This window comes from Poecilia latipinna, unplaced genomic scaffold, assembly GCF_001443285.1.
Source record: "Poecilia latipinna isolate Pla-1442-1.1 unplaced genomic scaffold, P_latipinna-1.0 Scaffold776, whole genome shotgun sequence".
NCBI classification, from domain to species: Eukaryota; Metazoa; Chordata; class Actinopteri; order Cyprinodontiformes; family Poeciliidae; genus Poecilia; species Poecilia latipinna.
Genome location: NW_015113392.1, coordinates 157,041 through 174,207, shown reverse-complemented (window position 1 = coordinate 174,207; position 17,167 = coordinate 157,041). Strand labels below are relative to the sequence as shown.

Genomic DNA, 17,167 nt, shown 5'->3' with positions numbered 1-17,167 from the left:
AATAATCAAAAATAATTTAGTAATTGATTAATTGTTGGCTGGAGAAGAAAATGACTATTTACTGTAAAAACAAAACTCTCAGAGCAGTTTTAATTGAAAACTGTATATTAAAAAAATAATATTTTGTATTTAAGATAAAATAATCGTGACTGGGAAACGTCAACTCCACCGGATTCGCTCTCTGACTTCCTTTATCTTTTAGTGCCTTGTGCTCCGTCTAATCTCGCCGTGGATATCGACTGTCAGACCAACTACGCCCGGCTGTCTTGGGCTCGCACCGACGGCGCTGTGGAGTATTTCAGCCGCGCGTCGTCTGCGGCTGGCGAAGCCTTTTACTGTGACAGCAGCAACACTTCCTGCACACTGAAAACCCTGCAGTGTGGCAACAACTACAACTTTACCGTTAAAGCCTTTGACGGGGCCTGCAACAGCTCGGAGAGCAAACCTCTGCAGGAAGGAGCAGGTAACTGACTTGATGTAAAATCACATTTCTAATTTTACTGGTGTAACTCTCCCTCTGTCGTATCAGCTCCATGCCCTCCGTCTCGCCTGAATGTCCGGATGCAGAGGATCAAACTAAGGTTCTGGGCCATGTTATCCTGGGACAAAGTCAACTGTTCAGGCGTCGAGTATTTGGCTGAAGTGAGAGGCTGGGTCGGAAACGACCCGCTGGCCCTGATGAAGGTCTCCTCCTACTGGCAGCCCAGGCCGTACTTCGAGCTGCCGATGCCGTGCAGCTCGGCTTTCAACGTGACCGTGTTCTCCAGAAACTCTGGAGGCGTCAGCAAGCCGTCCAGAACCTACGCAGGAACCACAGGTAGGTCAGGATTTACAACGTCACTGGACAAAACAGGCAGCAAATACTGAACCTTCACAGTAAAAACATCGCAAAAACAAGAAATACGACAGCGTATAGGGGAATTGTAGACAGAAATTTAAATTTCTGTCACAAAACTAAGAAATTCTGAGATGAATTCAAGGAATTTTCTAGAAAAAGTAAATTTCTGAGTTGAAAACTTTAAAATTAGCTAGAAAAATCTCAGAAATGTTTAGAGAAATTTGCAAGGAAAAAAAAGTACATTTTTGACCTTGAAAAGTCAAAAACTCAAATTTTAAGATCAACTTGAAAAAGTCAAAATATGCAAGAAACCCTAACCCTTCCCCATCATAAATCAGTCCTCTGTTTTCCCTCTGACAGTCTAAGTTAGCTTTTTATTGTTACCATTTAATAAAATTGTCAATTATTACTGCTTTATGATAAATTGATTTAGAAATGTACGATAGAATTGATAACATGTTAACAATTGTTGATGCTAGCTTACAATATGAATGACAGATATGGATAAAGAAAATACTAATAAATAATGTTAAGATATCATGACCAGTAATTTATTAGATGATGCTGCTGATGTAAAAATAAGGTTATACTTATACCCACTTCTTTGAACGTGTGAATATACTTTAGTGTATAACTTTATTATTTTATTAGAGGAAAGTTCAGAGCAGTTTATTTCATGTCTGTTTGTCTCGCAGAGCCTTGTGCACCACAGAGGGTTAAATACAGCGGGAACTCGACGTCGGCCATCTTGTCCTGGGACGCGTCGGTGTTGGCCACCATGTACACGGTCTACAACGTGTCGGGGGGAAGCCGGGTGAAGCTGTGCAGCACCACTGGACTCTCCTGCCAGCTGGTCAACTTCAACCCTGCTGCCACGGCAGTAACGGCCAGCAATGCTGCCGGGGAAAGCAACCCGAGCCAAAACATAACAGGTCCGGCAGAAACGGTAGCAGAAAACACAATTCTCAACATCTCCAAGTTGGTTTCCTTCATTGGAAGAGAATTAAAGTCCCAGCCAACATTGAAACAATGAAAGTCAAGAAAACAGCTCATAAATAATTAATTTCTGTCCACCAGGTCCAGTGAGAGCACGCAGGAGACGAGATCTGCAACCCGATCAACTCGATGGCGATGAAGAAGAAAGTTAGTGACTTATCAATTATTTAATTAATCTAAAGTTGATTGATTTTATCCATCAACTAATGATTGCAGTGATTTTCTTAAAACTTCAGTTTTCTCTTGTATCAAAATGTTTGACCGTCTTTCCATAACATAAAGGACAACATTTTTATAAATTTTATTTTATTTTGTGTCACTTGTGTTAAATACTGACTGAATAAACTTTTTTTGTTTGTTTTTTACATTTTGAACTTCGACATATATATAACATATAATATGTAAGATGAATAATATAACATAAGACAAATACTTTGATGTACTTTACATTTTCCTTTGTAAGAAAATTAGATTGGTAATAATTCTACCCTGATTACAAATGAAAACCATCCATCTGCATCTATGGGCCAAATTTGCATAATTTTTTAATTGCAAATGACGCACAAAATCAGTTCAAGGGGCACAAAACGCCCACAGGCCACACATTGAATATTCCTAATTTAAGCGGACATTATTAGTTAATCGATTGGAACTAATTTTAATCTAATAAACAGAGATTCCAAAAAACTGTACTCAAGTAAGAGTAGCACTACTTCAATATACTTTTACTGAAGTAAAAGTAAAAAGTGTCCATCTAAGAAAATACTCATAAGAGTAAAAAATCATTTGGTAAAAAGTCTAGTCAAGTCCTGAATAACTGATCAAATAATCAATCATTATTTGATCACTTATCAAATTGTGATAACTGATCAAAATATTTTTATCAGTTATTTTGGTTAAAAACATAACCAAAACATAAAGTGGAAATGTTGGTATTTTAAGGGCCAAAATGACAATAATTCAAATAAGCAACAAAATATAACATCAGGCAAACGAAAATGTTTCCAAATCAGTTTCTGTCAATAAAAAACTTATAAAACTTTAACAAAGGCTGCAGTGTGTTTCTGGTGAAGTTTTGGTTAAAACATGTTTTTCATTCAGTGGGTAGAAAAACTTAAATTTTACTGAAATAAGAAGAGAAATACTTCATAATAAAATGACTCAAGTAAAAGTAAAAAGTACAGCGTAGTAAAAATACTCCTCAAAACGTTACTCAAGTAAATGTAACTAGTTATTACCCAACTCTGCTAATTGATGATTACCATTAATCGATGACTGATCCCTGTAAGTGGACTGTAATGATTAGTTTTTATATTGTGGATGTTATTTTGAAGCTTCTTTACGCTCCGTCAGATCTGGAAACCCCAGAGGTGTTGGCTGTGACGGCCAGCGCCGGGTCCTTGGATGTGAAGTGGAAGATGGTGGACGGAGCGACCAAGTACGAGCTCGTCATCGAGGAGGAGCAAAACGCGGAGCAGAGAGTGAGAAACGTAGACGGGGATTTTTACACAGAGACTGGCCTCAAACCCATGACCAGCTACTGCGTCAGAGTGGCAGCGAAGGACGGCCTCAACCGGAGCAACTTCTCCTGGCCGACCTGCAGGAAAACCGGCGCTTCGTAGAGAAACCACTTACTGTAGAGACTGGATGAAACAGGTTTATGTGGGGTAAAAATAGTTTTTCCACTACGTAGCATCCATCACAGATTTTCTTTTCTGGTTTGTTCTAGGATGATAACTGATTGCTTTAATAATCTAAACATGTAGCCATTCATAGATGTCTAAAAGTGTTGCTGAAGCCATATTTATCAAAAGAATTGTTTATTTTTAAGATAGGTTAATACTTTTTTTTGGATGATTGTTAACTCTTAAAAACTCAATAAACTTGATAATTTATCAAGAAATATCCTTTAAATGTATATTTTCTTGGTGAGTTAACTGCTCAGATGATGATGAAATAAAAAGAAATCTATGACATATTGAAACAAATTTGTGTAATTTTGTTGGTGAAATGTCTATGGTGTTCCAAGAAAAACCTTTACAAGGCTGACAAAGAATACAAAGTAATAGAAGCGACGATTTGGTCCAAACAGACTCGAGTTCAACTAAACCAGGGGTGGGCAACTCCAGGCCTTGAGGGTCAGTCTCCTGCAACTTTTAGATGTGTCTCCACTTCAACACACCTGAGTCAAATAATGAGGTCATTAGCAGAGAACTTGACTGCATTTAAGAGGTGGTTCAGCTGTTGGATTCAAGTGGGTTGGACCAGGGAGACATCTGGGAATCGCAGGACACCGGCCCTCCAGGACCAGGATTGCCCACCGCTGAACTAAACAGAGGAGATTATATGAAGACAGAAAAACACAAAGAAGGCACCTCCAATTAGCTCAGTCAAAAAAAAAAAGAAAAGAAATCTCGGCAAATTACCCTGGCAAACAAAACAAATTGATTAGATTTTCTTCACAAAATCCTTCCTAGACAATGGGATTTTGAGGTCCTTTCAGAATGAGCTGACAGTGACGGTTTCTGTCACTTTAAATCCAAATAAGCTGCCGCTGGCCACGCCCACCATCTTGACGGTTACACTCGGTGGAAAAGCCGCTGTTCTGTCAGATAGCCATACGCTGTCAGAATATCATACATGCAGTCAGTACGCATGCCCGCGCATGCGCATAAAGAAGTCAGACCGTCAGCACAGTCGTCAGTTCAGCATACGCAACAAGTTATGACGAAAATAAGTCATTAAATTGTCTATATATCACATAATATGATAACTAGATAGATATACATGCGTTATCATGGTTTCAAAGTGTATTTAAAGCAGGTCTGGCTGCAGCTGCAGTCAACTACAACACACGCCTGTGTAAAACTCATTAACCTACTTAACCGCTAAGTCAGGATGCCATCAAAGTGTATGCCAATAACAAAGTGTATGATGATCTACGTCATGATTCTATGTTGCTGATTAAATAAAATCATATGGTAATGACAGCGTATACATGTCTGAGCTAAGCGTATGACTATCTGACAACGTATGCTGATCTGACAGAACACCGCAAACATTTTGAAAAAGCAGAATTAGAGCATCCAGAAGAACCAACAACAATGCAGCAAGTGGATTCTGGACAGTAAGTTGACAAGAAAACGCTTCTATTTTTTTCCCCGACAGTCATTTTACAGCGCAAACCAGTAAAGCCACCTGACCAAACAGTGCTGGAGCTTAGCTTGGGTTGCTAGGTGTCGGGCTGGGTCGGGCTCGGCTTGGGTTGCTAGGTAACGGCACGGGCTTCTCCGAAACCCAAATGGAAGTAGAAAAAAGTGAGTTTTACATAATACATCCCCTTTAACATTTGATAATAAATATTTTTTACTCAATAAACACAGCCTACAGCATTTTTTCTTACTTTACTAAACATTTACACAGCATTGTATTTAAATATAACCAAAGACTATATTTGGCTCAATAATGTAGTTGCAGTTTCCTAAAGCTGGAACACACAACACACTATTTACAATATTTTTATTTAAAATTTTATTTGTATTAAAGGGGTAATATTATGTATTCTTTAGAAACACAGTCCCATCTTATTGCACAATCAAGTACGGTAACTATGAATGTCTGCCATCGGAGATTCATTGAAACATGCATGAAAGAATCAAGGCAACACTACAGGTATGTTTTTGATGAGGGATTATAACATGGTGTAAAGCTCAAAAAGTAACTTTTACATAATGTCCACCCATTAAAACAACATTATGTGCAAATCAAATCTGTACAGAATGCATAGGCCTACTATTTAATACTAAAAAAAAAACAGTAAATCACAACAGACCACATTAAAATACACCGAACATTTTAAATACTAAAAATGGGAGTAAAATTGTAAAAGAAACAAAAGTGTCTACTTACAATTAAGTTGTCCATCCAAAATCAAGTCCAAATATTACATTATCTGTTTAAAATAGAAAAAAAATAAAGTTTTCAGGATAAAGCCAACCTACCAATAACATTAAAACATGTTTTAAATTTACTCGTGTGTCTCAAATTAACAATCAAAAACATCTAAATTTAACTATCATTTGAGAATGCAACTTTGGGACAACCTACAGTTTTGCAACTTGGGTGAGTTTATTTTTTTGGGGAATAAAGGAATATAAAAATAGCCTGAAATTTCTGAGAAAATCTTCTATTACTCATCTGTTGTGTTTAATTGGGTTGATAAATATGTCATAGGTGATTCATTCACAACAACAAAAATCAGCTGAACCCAAGTAATTTCAAAGTCGGTGAAGATTAAAAATTGTTTAATGAGCTTAAGACTGATAAAAAATTCACTATACAAGTCCTCTGATGACAAATATGTTCTATCCTAATATTGAGTAAATTATGCAACGCTGCTTGTTTACCAGATTAAAAATGTCTTCTGACAATAACTTTTAAGCATCTATTAAACATACTTTTCATTAAGTATGTGTTATTTTTTAGTAATTGGTCTGATCTAATATTCCAATCCTGTTTTCATAAAGTGTAATCAAAATTAACGCTAGAAAACATCAGTAATTAATTTATATAATGTGTTTGAGTGAATTTGGTTAATGAAATACATTTTTGACTAATATTCAAATATATCATTACTCGGCAAACAGACATTTAAACACCGCCCCCTACTGCCGAGGAGGTTAACAGACGGTCACAGAAAACTGTAGTGGAAGAAAAATGAATCCCATTTTTACTCCGTCACTTCACAGCCAACGACATCAGTTTGTCGTCGATTTTGTCAGAAAAAACAAACCTAATAAGGTAGTTACTAAAATTCAAACACGAATTAAGCAGGAATTCAGCTATTCCTTCGTCTTAGCTTCGAAGCTAACCAACGTTTGCTACCAACTCCTCGTTGTAGCGAAGCCAGTGAACGCCGATGTCTAATTTATCCAGTTCTACCTGTTGAGAGCGTTTTCTGTCACCTTGTCATGTTGCCTGTTTGTCTTCTTCCACCAGGTAGCTGACCTGGGCTGCGGTGAGTGTCGGCTCCTGAAACGGCTCAAGTTTCAGCGGAACATTGAGCTGCTGGTCGGGGTGGACATCGATGGTGCCAAAATCAAGAAAAAGATGTGAGTGACGAAAAGGGAAGGGAAGGATTTATTTATTTTTTTTATCGCTAGCTTACAACTTTTCCACAGGAGTAATGAAAAAGTACATATTTATTTTTATTTACTAATTATTAACAACAAAGCATGAACAGTCACGGCTAAGGGCGATTTAGAGAAACCAGTTAAAAAAAAAAAGAAAGTATCCTGACTTACTTTAGCAAGATCCTGCCAAAGTTTCTCGAGATTTTGTCTCAAGGCACTTTATAATAAAATAAATTCAACCCGTTGAAAATTAGAATTTGTTTTCATTCAATTTACCTGGTTAAATAAAATGAAATACAGGCGGATGCCTCTATTTCAGTTGATCCTGTATGTAGTCACGTTAGGTATATTTTACAAATTAACTTATCTGAGAAAACGTGGCTGTTTGCATGCAGTCACTGATTTGCCACATTCATTTCTCATTCATGTAGTGGCAGTTGTTTGGATAAGTGTAATTTATTTTTCAAAACAAACAAAAAAGAATAAGAACTGGTCCTAGTACAGAACCTTGTGGGACACCATAAATAACTGTTACCTCTCGCATAACGGAAATGACTGACTAAGTTGGACTTGAAGCACTTTGAATTGCCTCGTTGCTGAAATATGCTACATAAATAAAATTACCTTATTTTACCTTAAATTAGTTTAAAGCTGTGCATTTGATTTCAGTAACATCTTCCAAGGTCTGTATTAAGACGTAGCACCGAGTTTAGTGAATAAGCTCTGAATTTACATAATTTCCATCTTCAGCTTCTTCAGTTTCTGCGCTGTGAAGTGATTTTTTTTAAATAAACATTTGGAAGTTCTCTATGTAAACCATTACTTTGAAGGTGAACAGAACATTTATCTTTGCTTTATACAATTCAATTTATTAATTTGTTGCTTGTTTGTCCCTTCAGGCAAGGATTGGCTCCTCTGTCTACAGATTACCTGCAGCCTACCTATGACCAGCTCCACATAGATCTGTACCAAGGTTCAGTCACACAACGGGACGCTCGGCTCCGAGGGTTCGACTTGGTGACCAACATAGAACTGTAAGTGGCTGTTAGAGCTACAAAGTTATTTCTTAAATAATTATTTTTGCTTTCAAACATGTTATTTTGTTACGTCTGTGTTTTTTGCAGCATAGAACATCTCACTCTTCCTGATTTGGAGCTCTTTTCTTCTGTGGTTTTTGGATACATGAGACCAGCGAGCGTCATTGTCAGCACCCCGAACTCTGAATTCAACAAACTTTTACCTGGACTGACTGGTTTCAGACACAGCGATCACAAGTTTGAGTGGAACCGATCAGAGTTCAGATCCTGGTGCAGTACAGAGATTCAGTTATTCACAAAAAAACAACTATACAGTGAAACATCTTGCAAAGTTCAGTTTAAAGTCAAACTCAGTTTCATGAGTGATGTCTCAAGTAGATTAATCGTGATTAATCGATTTATTCAGTAATCGAATAATCGTTAACTGGAGTATACACACTCAAAAAAGGCCATTTGCTGAAAAACCCCCAAAATATTTAGAGCAGTAATTAGGCCACAATTAACAAAAAATATGTAAATTATAGTATGAAAACACCTGTGAATGTTTGTGAATATGTTTTAGCTTCACTTGGTTCAAACTCACTAGAGGAATGCTATAATTTTGCATTTTAGGCAATAAAATGTTTCTTTTTTATTTATAAAGGGAAACTGAATTATTTGTTTATATTTTAATATATTTCTGATATTGTATAAAAAAAAGCTCAAGTGGTTAAATGAAAAATTTGTAGAACCATTTTTCTTTATCTGATTAATCATTAGAAAACCAATTAATCGAGAAACATGATGGGTTTTCTTTAAAGCCAGTTATTTCAAAAGAAAGTAATTTAACAAATGCAAATTTGTTTTGTAAATTTAAGTAGAGGAACTGTTTGTATTGTGAATATGAATTAAAATAACTGACTATGTTGTGCATTTTAAAATGACAAAAAAAGACAGCAACTTTCTGGTCAAAAAGTTGAGAACATGGACTCATTTCAGGCTTTCAAACAACCAATTTGGCTCTTGGATTCTCCCTTCCAATGTCCATTTTGCATCCTGCAGGGCTCTTCAGGTGTGTTTGGATTATGGCTACGAGGCTGAATTCACCGGAGTTGGAGAAGCGCCTCAGGAGCAGCAGGAAAGTGTCGGCTTCTGCTCCCAGATTGCTGTGTTTCAATGTTTCAACGTTTTACCCGACAGAGATGAGGAGGAAGTGTTTTCCTACACTTTGGTGAGTCTATTCCTCCATAAACAACTGGTTCTCACATGCATCACTTAGGGCTGAAACGATTAATCGTGATTAATCGAATATTGAAATAATCGTTGACGAATGTTGTAATTGATTAATCTGGAGAAACATGCAATGATACAGCTGTCCTTTAGTCTATTTGAACCGGGTGAACTGAAGCTGCCACTTGAGGAGTTTTGGTTAAAATATATTCAAAGAAAAAGGTTTTCTTTATGTTAAACATTAAATTTATTCATTTTTTGTACAGTTTTGGCTTAATTACTGGTCTAAATATGTTGGGTTTTTTCTCAACAAATTGTCTTTTGTTGAGCCTGAAGAGTCAGTTAACGATTATTAAATTAGTTGACAATTGTTTAATTAATTGATTAATCACAATTAATCCAATTAATTGTTTCAGCCATACTCTAAAATACAGAAACCCAAGGACATCCAGATTTTCCAAAAATTAAGTCTTCAAAGACCAAAAATGTACTTAATCCCCCTAAAAAGGCAAATACTAGGGCGATACAAAGTTTGTGTTTGTGCTTCTCGGCTTTGATACTTTAACCCAGAGTTTTCTGTTTTAGGTGTACTCTGTAAATTACCCCACTTTGCGTGACAACAACACTTTGCTCAGAGTCCTGGTGAGCGAGGTTCTGTACTGGGCAGAACAAATGAAGAACAGGTGGATGGAGGAAACGACTGGAGGGACGAATGGTGTTTTACCTCACAGTCAGACTGAACAACAGGAACAATCAGGTCGACGAAGACGCTGAATTAAAACTGCATTTCTCTGCTTTAACTTGTATAAAACATCTTTTTCCATTCAGCCTGTACAGAAAGGTTGAATTGTCCAGGTGAAGGGGAGGAGAGTACCGAGTCGCTTTGGACAAAAGACCAAGAAGAGTCCGGGACCTTAAACAGGTTTGTTTCTGTTTGGAAGAGAAGAAATGTTTAAATTCTGACAGTTCTGTTCAGTTTGGGAACAAAACGTTGCATGGATTTCTCTAAAATCAAAAACAAGGCATATGAATAAACATATGCAAATATGTAAAATAACAATTAGATGCATAGGGATGTGTGAATGCGTGTATCCAGTATTGTGTTTGTTTCAGGTTTGCCGTTGTTCCTCTGGCGGCGCTCTGGTCCTTCTGTCCGAAAATCGCTGAACTGAGTGGAAATCTTTCAAATCTGAGACGACTCCTGGTGGATCAGCCTCAAGTGAAACTGTCCCAGGATGGATCCGCTCTGCTTGTAAAATGTGAAGAACAAGGTACCGCCTCGTTACGACAGAATCTGAGCTGTGTAATTCGTACCGAGACATCTCTGGTCCAAATAACTTTATTAATGCAAACCACATTCCTGGCATGTTTGCTTCTGAGGTTTTTTGTTTTTAAGTCTTATTTTAAGACCCTTTGTAGTTTCTCTCATGTTTACTTTAAAAACATTTTAGTAGGCATGTAGCTAACAATTGTTAGTAATTGATTATTCAATCGATTAAACGTATATAAAAATGGCACAATCTGCAGATTTCTCATTTAACCACTTAAGCCTTTGTTTAAATAATATTCAAAATGATTGAAGACACAAACAAATAATTCAGTTCCTCTCAAAGTAAGAAAATAGACATTTTATTGCCTAAAATGCAACGTGGTATCCCTTTTGTGTACGATTAATCGTTTGTGGATTGATTAATTTTTGCTTTAACCGATTAATAATTGGATATTAAATTATGCTTAACTGGAGCTTTTTTTAAAAAACATAATTTGAATCCGGTGAAGCTAAAACTGCCACTTGAGGAGTTTTGAATTAACATATTTACAAACAAATGTGATTTTTTTTATTTTTATTTTAAGTTCACATTGTGTGTATTTTTTGTACAGTTTTGGCTTAATTATTGGTTTGAATTATTGCTATGTCATTCTGTTATATTTTTGAGTGCATAATGCAGTTGATGACTAATCGATTACTTAATTAGCTGGCAATTATTCCAATAATCGATCAATCACGATTAATCGTTCCAGTACTATATTTTGCTTCCAGATGATGATGGAGGAATGCGATTGCGTTAATTTTTTTTTTACACCTTAAGATATATAATTAATTAATTAAAATGAATGAATGTTAAACCTGTAAAGTTTAACTTTGTTTCTGACATTTAATTTTATTTTTCTGATGCTTTGAATTTATAAAAATGTTTGCAATCTGCAGTTTGTCCAGCAGATGTCAGAACTGCCTAAAGTTTCGATGTTCCAGCTCCAAAACATGCAAATGCTTTTCATTTATTTTCTTCTGCTTGTACTCAGATCCTCCTGATTGGATTTTGTTGTTTTTCAGAACCAGAGCAGACTGACAGTGATGAAGAGGAGGATGAAGAAGATGCGTCAGCTGTCCAGTGCTCCCATCAAATTGAACCAGAGGAAGACTGGGAAGCGAATATTTGACTTGGAGAAATCAGTTTTGTTGTCAGGAACAGTTGAGAATGTAAATTAATCTACCCTAAGGTGAATGTTTGAAAAAACAAAAAAAAAGAGAAAAGTTTTTTAGTTTTTTTTAGTCTGAAGGCTCGTAAAGTGAAAATAAACCCGAACAACGAATCGTAATTATTCATGGAAAAACTGAGGCAGCATGGAGGCATTTTGAACTGTTTTATTCAACAGTGCTGGGGAGACATTTTGCCGTTCAGTCATTAGGGAAGCAGTTTGTCCAGAAAAACAGATCCGTAACAGAGAACACTCAACGCGTCAGAACGGCACTTTACAATAGATTAGTTTACAGTTTTAATTAGACAACAGCTTCACAGAAGAGAAAAGCACCATGTTTGGAACATGTTAGGTACCGAGATGAACACACCTGCGTCACACAGGTAAACGCGTTTTGTTCCGAACAAAAAGACAAAAAAATCACCTTCAGACGATAAGACATCTGGCAGCCAGAGTTCAAACATTTACTCAAACAATTGCTCATTAAAAAGACACTTTATTTTCAGACAACATTTATTAAAAATGTCACATTGGCAACATAGAAAACAAAAACAATAGTATCTCTTTTTTTCAGAAATCTTCAAATCAAAAACAACTAAAAATGATGAATTACTTCATACAACATTTTATGAGAACAAAATTACATTTTGGATGATGAACAAGTGAACAATTATTCCTTCGAAGTGAAAATGGATGGCACAATAAGAAATGAGGAGGATAAAATGCGCCTGGCTTTGACGGAAACTTCCACAAAGCTGAGAAGATTATAACCATGCATGTCACAAAATGGCCTATTTAAAACACCAAAGGTTTGTGCAGAGATGGCTGTAATGAGTTTAACATTTATTCTACGATTTGCAGTCACTTCTGATGAAAAACAAAGCTTAAAGTTTCTGCAGAGCCCGTTTTCTAGACGGCTGAGCTGTTGATACGCCGTCATGAACTTTGAACCCTAACAGGATATGAACAGTCTTCATACAATAAGAGGAATTCAACACAGATTCATTCATTAGTGCAGTTTTCTACCATAGGTTTTCCTTCCACTCAACTTTCCCTGCGTATTCTTGGATACAGCCAGGTTGATTTAATAATTACATTTTTATGGCTAACCCTGCTTGCTGAGGGTCTCAGTTCCTGGCTGCTGGAAAACGGTCATGTCGGCTTTTTTCACAATGATTGTGAGAACGATTTATTTAAATATCAACATGTGTGAGAAGTACGGAAGACAAATGGGGCCACTAGAAAAAAAACAAACCAAATTAGACTTTTCCCCCAAAATTTAGACTCTTCCCCCTAAAAGTTCTGAATTTAACCTCAAAATTCAGACTTCAATTTCAGAATTGACTCTTTTTCTAAGAATTCTGACTTAGATCTCAGAATTTTGATTTGAATCTTAGAATTTTGACTTTTTCTCTAAAAAGTCTAAAAAGTCAAAATTCTGAGTTTAAAGTCAGAATTTTATTTTATTTTTTTCACTGGCCTTGATTCTCTTCCACATTAGTGAATCTTAAATGAGATTACTTAAATGTAAATTGCTGCTGTTTGCTCATAAATGCATCTGACCGTTGAGCGTTTTCTTCTTGGCAGTGGATCACTTTACTAGATTTTTGCCATTTCATTTTTTCACTTTCATTCGTTTTTCCTTTTTTTGTGATTTCCCTGACCTGCAGGTCATTGTGGATCGATGAAGCACAGCTTTTAAGCAAAAATGCACATTAATTCAAGCTATTAATCCTCATATTTTTACCTACAGTTTCATTTAATTATGCAAAGTGGGAACATTTTTATTAATAAGTTGCTAAATTTAAAATAAATTTGGTTGTTCAATTTCTGGATGGATTAGGAGGAAAAAATAATGGCTAAAAATCTAGTTAAAAAATGCAGTTTTGGTAAACAAATCAAGTTTTGCTCTTTTGTCTTTGACAGTCTCAACACTGAATTACATAAAATCCCTTCATTCATTCAACACAGGAGTCTCACACATCGTCACCCGCTCATTGTCTGCATTCACACATAAAATAGCTTACTTCTTATGTTTCTGTAGTAAAATATTTTCACCTTGAAAACACAGTTGTCAGTGCAGCTCTTCAGCTGCTTGCAGGCAAATCTTCCAGATAAAGTCCTATCATCCAAAGCAAGCAGACTAAAGGAATGTATCGAAAACACGTTTCACTTTAAAGGTGCTCAAAGAGAAATTAATCTCCTCATTGACGTAATAAAAAAATGCATAAACATGTAGATCTGCTAACACCCAAACTGAGTGAAAACATTCAACTGAAATATGATATATCAGTTTCCTGGAGTGATTTGATAAGCAACTATTTAAGTTCTCCATTTATCTGAGATGATATCTTACCACTTCTTTCTCCTGAATGTATCTGGGGAATTACAGTGGCTTAAATGAACACAAGGGGGCGCTATGGTTATGACAGAAATCAGTGATTAGGCATGACACAGTGCTGATAACAAGGGGTGTTGTGTTTGCTGTGGGAACTGAGAAACAAACCCAAACCATTTGTTTAAAGTGTGATCAGGGTCATCCCATCATCTAACGCTTGATCACCACCTGTTCGTACGCTCCGGCGCCAACCCTGACAACGGAAGAAAGATTAAATTAAACCATCACAATTTATTTATTTTTTGCTAGCAATGTCTAAAAGTAGCCTTGTTATGCTCAGAATATATCGCGTGACCAAAAAATATTAGAAAACCGACTAATAAAATGTATTTAAAACTCTTCAAAGGCCAAGATCCACTGAAGGAAACGACCAAACCTCTGAAGGGGACACTGAGCACAACTTCATTCTTCATGAAACGTAAACAAAAATGGAGCGGCGTCAGATTTTAGCGGTTATAGGATTTCTCTTTTGTCGTTTGTAAAAGACTACAAGTCATTCTTCCCGCGAGCGATAGACTTGAGTGATTTTGTTTGCTGAATTTACCCATAATGCCCAGCATAATGGTCTACGTCCTCCTTTTGGACCGGTCTCCGGTTCATTCATACCAGCCCTATTTAATCCGGTTTAATCAAACTCTATTTCTTTTGTCTAGAAAGTCCAGTTTGTTTGGGAGGTGTGAATGTGTAAACGGACCAAAAAAGCAAGAAGCGGACTACAGAGCAGGGCATTCTGGGTAAAAACAACCAAAGCAAACATGATAGTCTCTAGCTAGCAAGAAATGGCTTGTAGTCTTTTACCAACGGCAAATAAAAACCCTTCTGACATTACTTTAGTTTTGTTTAAAGTTGTGCTCAGTGTCTTCTTCAAAGGTCCTCATGTTGTCTCCTTCAGTAGTTCTTGGTGCAGCGCCCCCAGAGGTGAGAAGGGGAACAGGTTTTTCAATTAATTTGGTTGCTTTGACTGAGTGCAGCTGAAAATGCAACAAATGTTACAATTTTGGTCTCGAATCAAACTGAGTCTACCAGACTATCGGGTGTGAAAACATCCTCACGTCGGACTTCGAACCGCACCAGAGTTCTCTTCAACCAAATCGAGACCAGAACCAGAATCAGAGTTCACTTTTCTTGGTTCATTTATGCATTCCCCAAACCAACCGGATTTTCAAAGCAAACAAACTAGAGATCAATTAAAGCAGACTAAACTGTGAATAAAACCTGAGTTATCATGTTTAGTGTCAATGGTACTAACATGAGGTTTAGTAAATTATAATTACCCGCCCAAGGATACAAGTCTACTCTAGATTATTAGCAATTCATATACAGTAATGCAAATCTGAGTCTCCAGAGCTCACCTGGTGGGCAGATGATGGCTTCCCAGGGCTGTGCTTCCTCCCGGCCCAACAAACAGACGCAAGCCTTCCTCTGAAGCAGACACAGTTGTGGCAACAGTCATTGCAGGAGGCGCACACTGCCTCCTGTATAATTCTAGTCATGAGGAGCAGCCAGTTGCTAGGCAATCTAAAAATAATCATGTATTGACAGCGGCTCTCTTTTCTTAGCTTTGAGCTGAATGAGACCTTGGAAAGAAACACAATGCTGTCCTAAAAGCTCACACAAACTGACTCACAGCGTAACAGAAGACTACCGGCTAATTCACTGTTATGCAAACTAGCCCTGCATCTCTTGAAATTATCGTTATTCATTCTTATAGCAACATGTGGCTGAAAGATTTGTGTTGATTAGATTAGGCCAGTTTTCTCACCTTCAGCACTGGAGTCCAGTAAGCTCGGTGTGAAATCTTGACTTTGTAAAATCTTTTCCACAACATCATCAGCGTCCACCCGAGTGTCATCCATTCTCTTCAGCTGAGACTCCATGGAGTCCTGTTTTATTGGATGTCTAAACAGAAAGACGACAGAAGTAAATACGTTTATTTTGACACAAACTGGCCATTATTTCATTCTATCAAGTAATGATAAAAACAAGCAACGATTTACTATTGATAATAGTTTATTAGATTCAAATTAGTTCTAATCGATTAACTAAACGCGTCCATAGAGCTTCTTTTAGTGTTGTAGTTGAGCCGCCGTCCAGCAGAGGGCGCCGCTGGTCATCCTTAAGCCATCGATTTAGAATTAAAGATGGCGGCGGAGCCGATATGAACGGCCCAAACAGAGTCCGGTGTGGGATGATAAATAAACTTTATGCGGTTCTGCTTTGAAATATAAACACTCGACCAACTCCTGAAGTTTCACCTTAATGGCGACGTGAAAAACTTCTCATTCAGGAAATTACCGATCGGCTACTGTGAGTGAAGATGACGCGGCAGAAAGGCGGAGGGCGAAACGCAGAAAAATGTAACCTGGTGGAAAAAACATGACGCCACAGTTTATTTTTAAGGCATAATTCACTTTATGGAGCGAAGTTTAAATATTCCTCCAAGAGCAACTACAGATATTTCTGTTTGAATATCTGTAAGTTGGGAATTAAGTGTTTCATCTTTAATTTTTCTACTCGACAACCTTCCTGTTTCGTTATATTTTATGTCTAGACTTAATGAGGTGATTCCCACCATTTTCTTTTTATTCAGTCACTATTTAACGCAGCTGACACAAAATAATGTTAAAATGTCATGTTTTCTCATATTATGACAAATGTAGCCCTCAAGAGAAAACTCAGGTTTTTAAGAAAATGTTTGCTTATCAGTTAATGATAAGCAAACATTAATTGATCAATAACTGAACTCAGGCTTTAAAAATGTTACCAGAAAAAGATCTGGTTGTACAGACAGATGGGCAAATTGGTACATTAAATCTTTCCATGTGTTGGACACACTTTATTTAAAAAGTAGGTTGGAGCATCTCTGTTCCATGATTTCAGACATCGTTTTATTTATTTTATTCGTTTAGTTTAATAAATGTCATGTTGACATGAGATCTGAATGAAAAGGAATAGTTGTAAGAAAAAGTTTCTCTTCTCTCAAAATTCAGTTTGCTACATTATAAGTAGCTAATTAATAATCCATGTAAATGGATGTTTAGACACCAACAGGCAATGTGTTTAAACAAAAATATAT

The 17,167-nt window shown here is 36.7% G+C and overlaps 3 protein-coding genes across 6 annotated transcripts in view; 2 read left to right on the top strand and 1 right to left on the bottom strand.

The window, feature by feature from the left end:
• Nucleotides 1–3,818, top strand: part of fndc7b (fibronectin type III domain containing 7b) — a 64,694-nt gene extending 60,876 nt beyond the window's left edge. The window contains exons 55-59 of the mRNA XM_015046365.1: nt 203–463; nt 530–817; nt 1,534–1,770; nt 1,916–1,981; nt 3,188–3,818. Coding sequence (XP_014901851.1) covers nt 203–463; nt 530–817; nt 1,534–1,770; nt 1,916–1,981; nt 3,188–3,456 — 1,121 coding nt within the window. The 3' untranslated portion in view covers nt 3,457–3,818. The remainder of the gene's footprint in view (nt 1–202; nt 464–529; nt 818–1,533; nt 1,771–1,915; nt 1,982–3,187) is intronic.
• A 1,068-nt stretch (nt 3,819–4,886) lies between these two features.
• henmt1 (HEN methyltransferase 1) overlaps nt 4,887–17,167 on the top strand; it is an 18,699-nt gene continuing 6,418 nt past the window's right edge. The window contains exons 1-9 of one of the 3 annotated variants that reach the window (XM_015046357.1): nt 4,887–4,961; nt 6,833–6,945; nt 7,866–8,000; nt 8,091–8,273; nt 9,045–9,213; nt 9,798–9,969; nt 10,041–10,134; nt 10,326–10,483; nt 11,548–13,260. In XM_015046357.1, the coding sequence (XP_014901843.1) occupies nt 6,944–6,945; nt 7,866–8,000; nt 8,091–8,273; nt 9,045–9,213; nt 9,798–9,969; nt 10,041–10,134; nt 10,326–10,483; nt 11,548–11,654 (1,020 nt within the window). In that variant the 5' untranslated portion in view covers nt 4,887–4,961; nt 6,833–6,943 and the 3' untranslated portion in view covers nt 11,655–13,260. Of the gene's footprint in view, nt 4,962–6,492; nt 6,635–6,832; nt 6,946–7,865; nt 8,001–8,090; nt 8,274–9,044; nt 9,214–9,797; nt 9,970–10,040; nt 10,135–10,325; nt 10,484–11,547; nt 13,261–17,167 lie in introns of those variants that run through there. The other 2 variants (XR_001426678.1, XM_015046356.1) reach the window with 2 other exon arrangements.
• Nucleotides 13,347–17,167, bottom strand: part of LOC106955913 (protein FAM102B) — a 23,786-nt gene continuing 19,965 nt past the window's right edge. For both annotated transcript variants that reach the window (XM_015046361.1, XM_015046360.1), the window contains exons 10-12: nt 15,854–15,990; nt 15,444–15,513; nt 13,347–14,284 (exon numbers count right to left, since the gene is read on the bottom strand). In XM_015046361.1, coding sequence (XP_014901847.1) covers nt 14,242–14,284; nt 15,444–15,513; nt 15,854–15,990 — 250 coding nt within the window. In that variant the 3' untranslated portion in view covers nt 13,347–14,241. The remainder of the gene's footprint in view (nt 14,285–15,443; nt 15,514–15,853; nt 15,991–17,167) is intronic.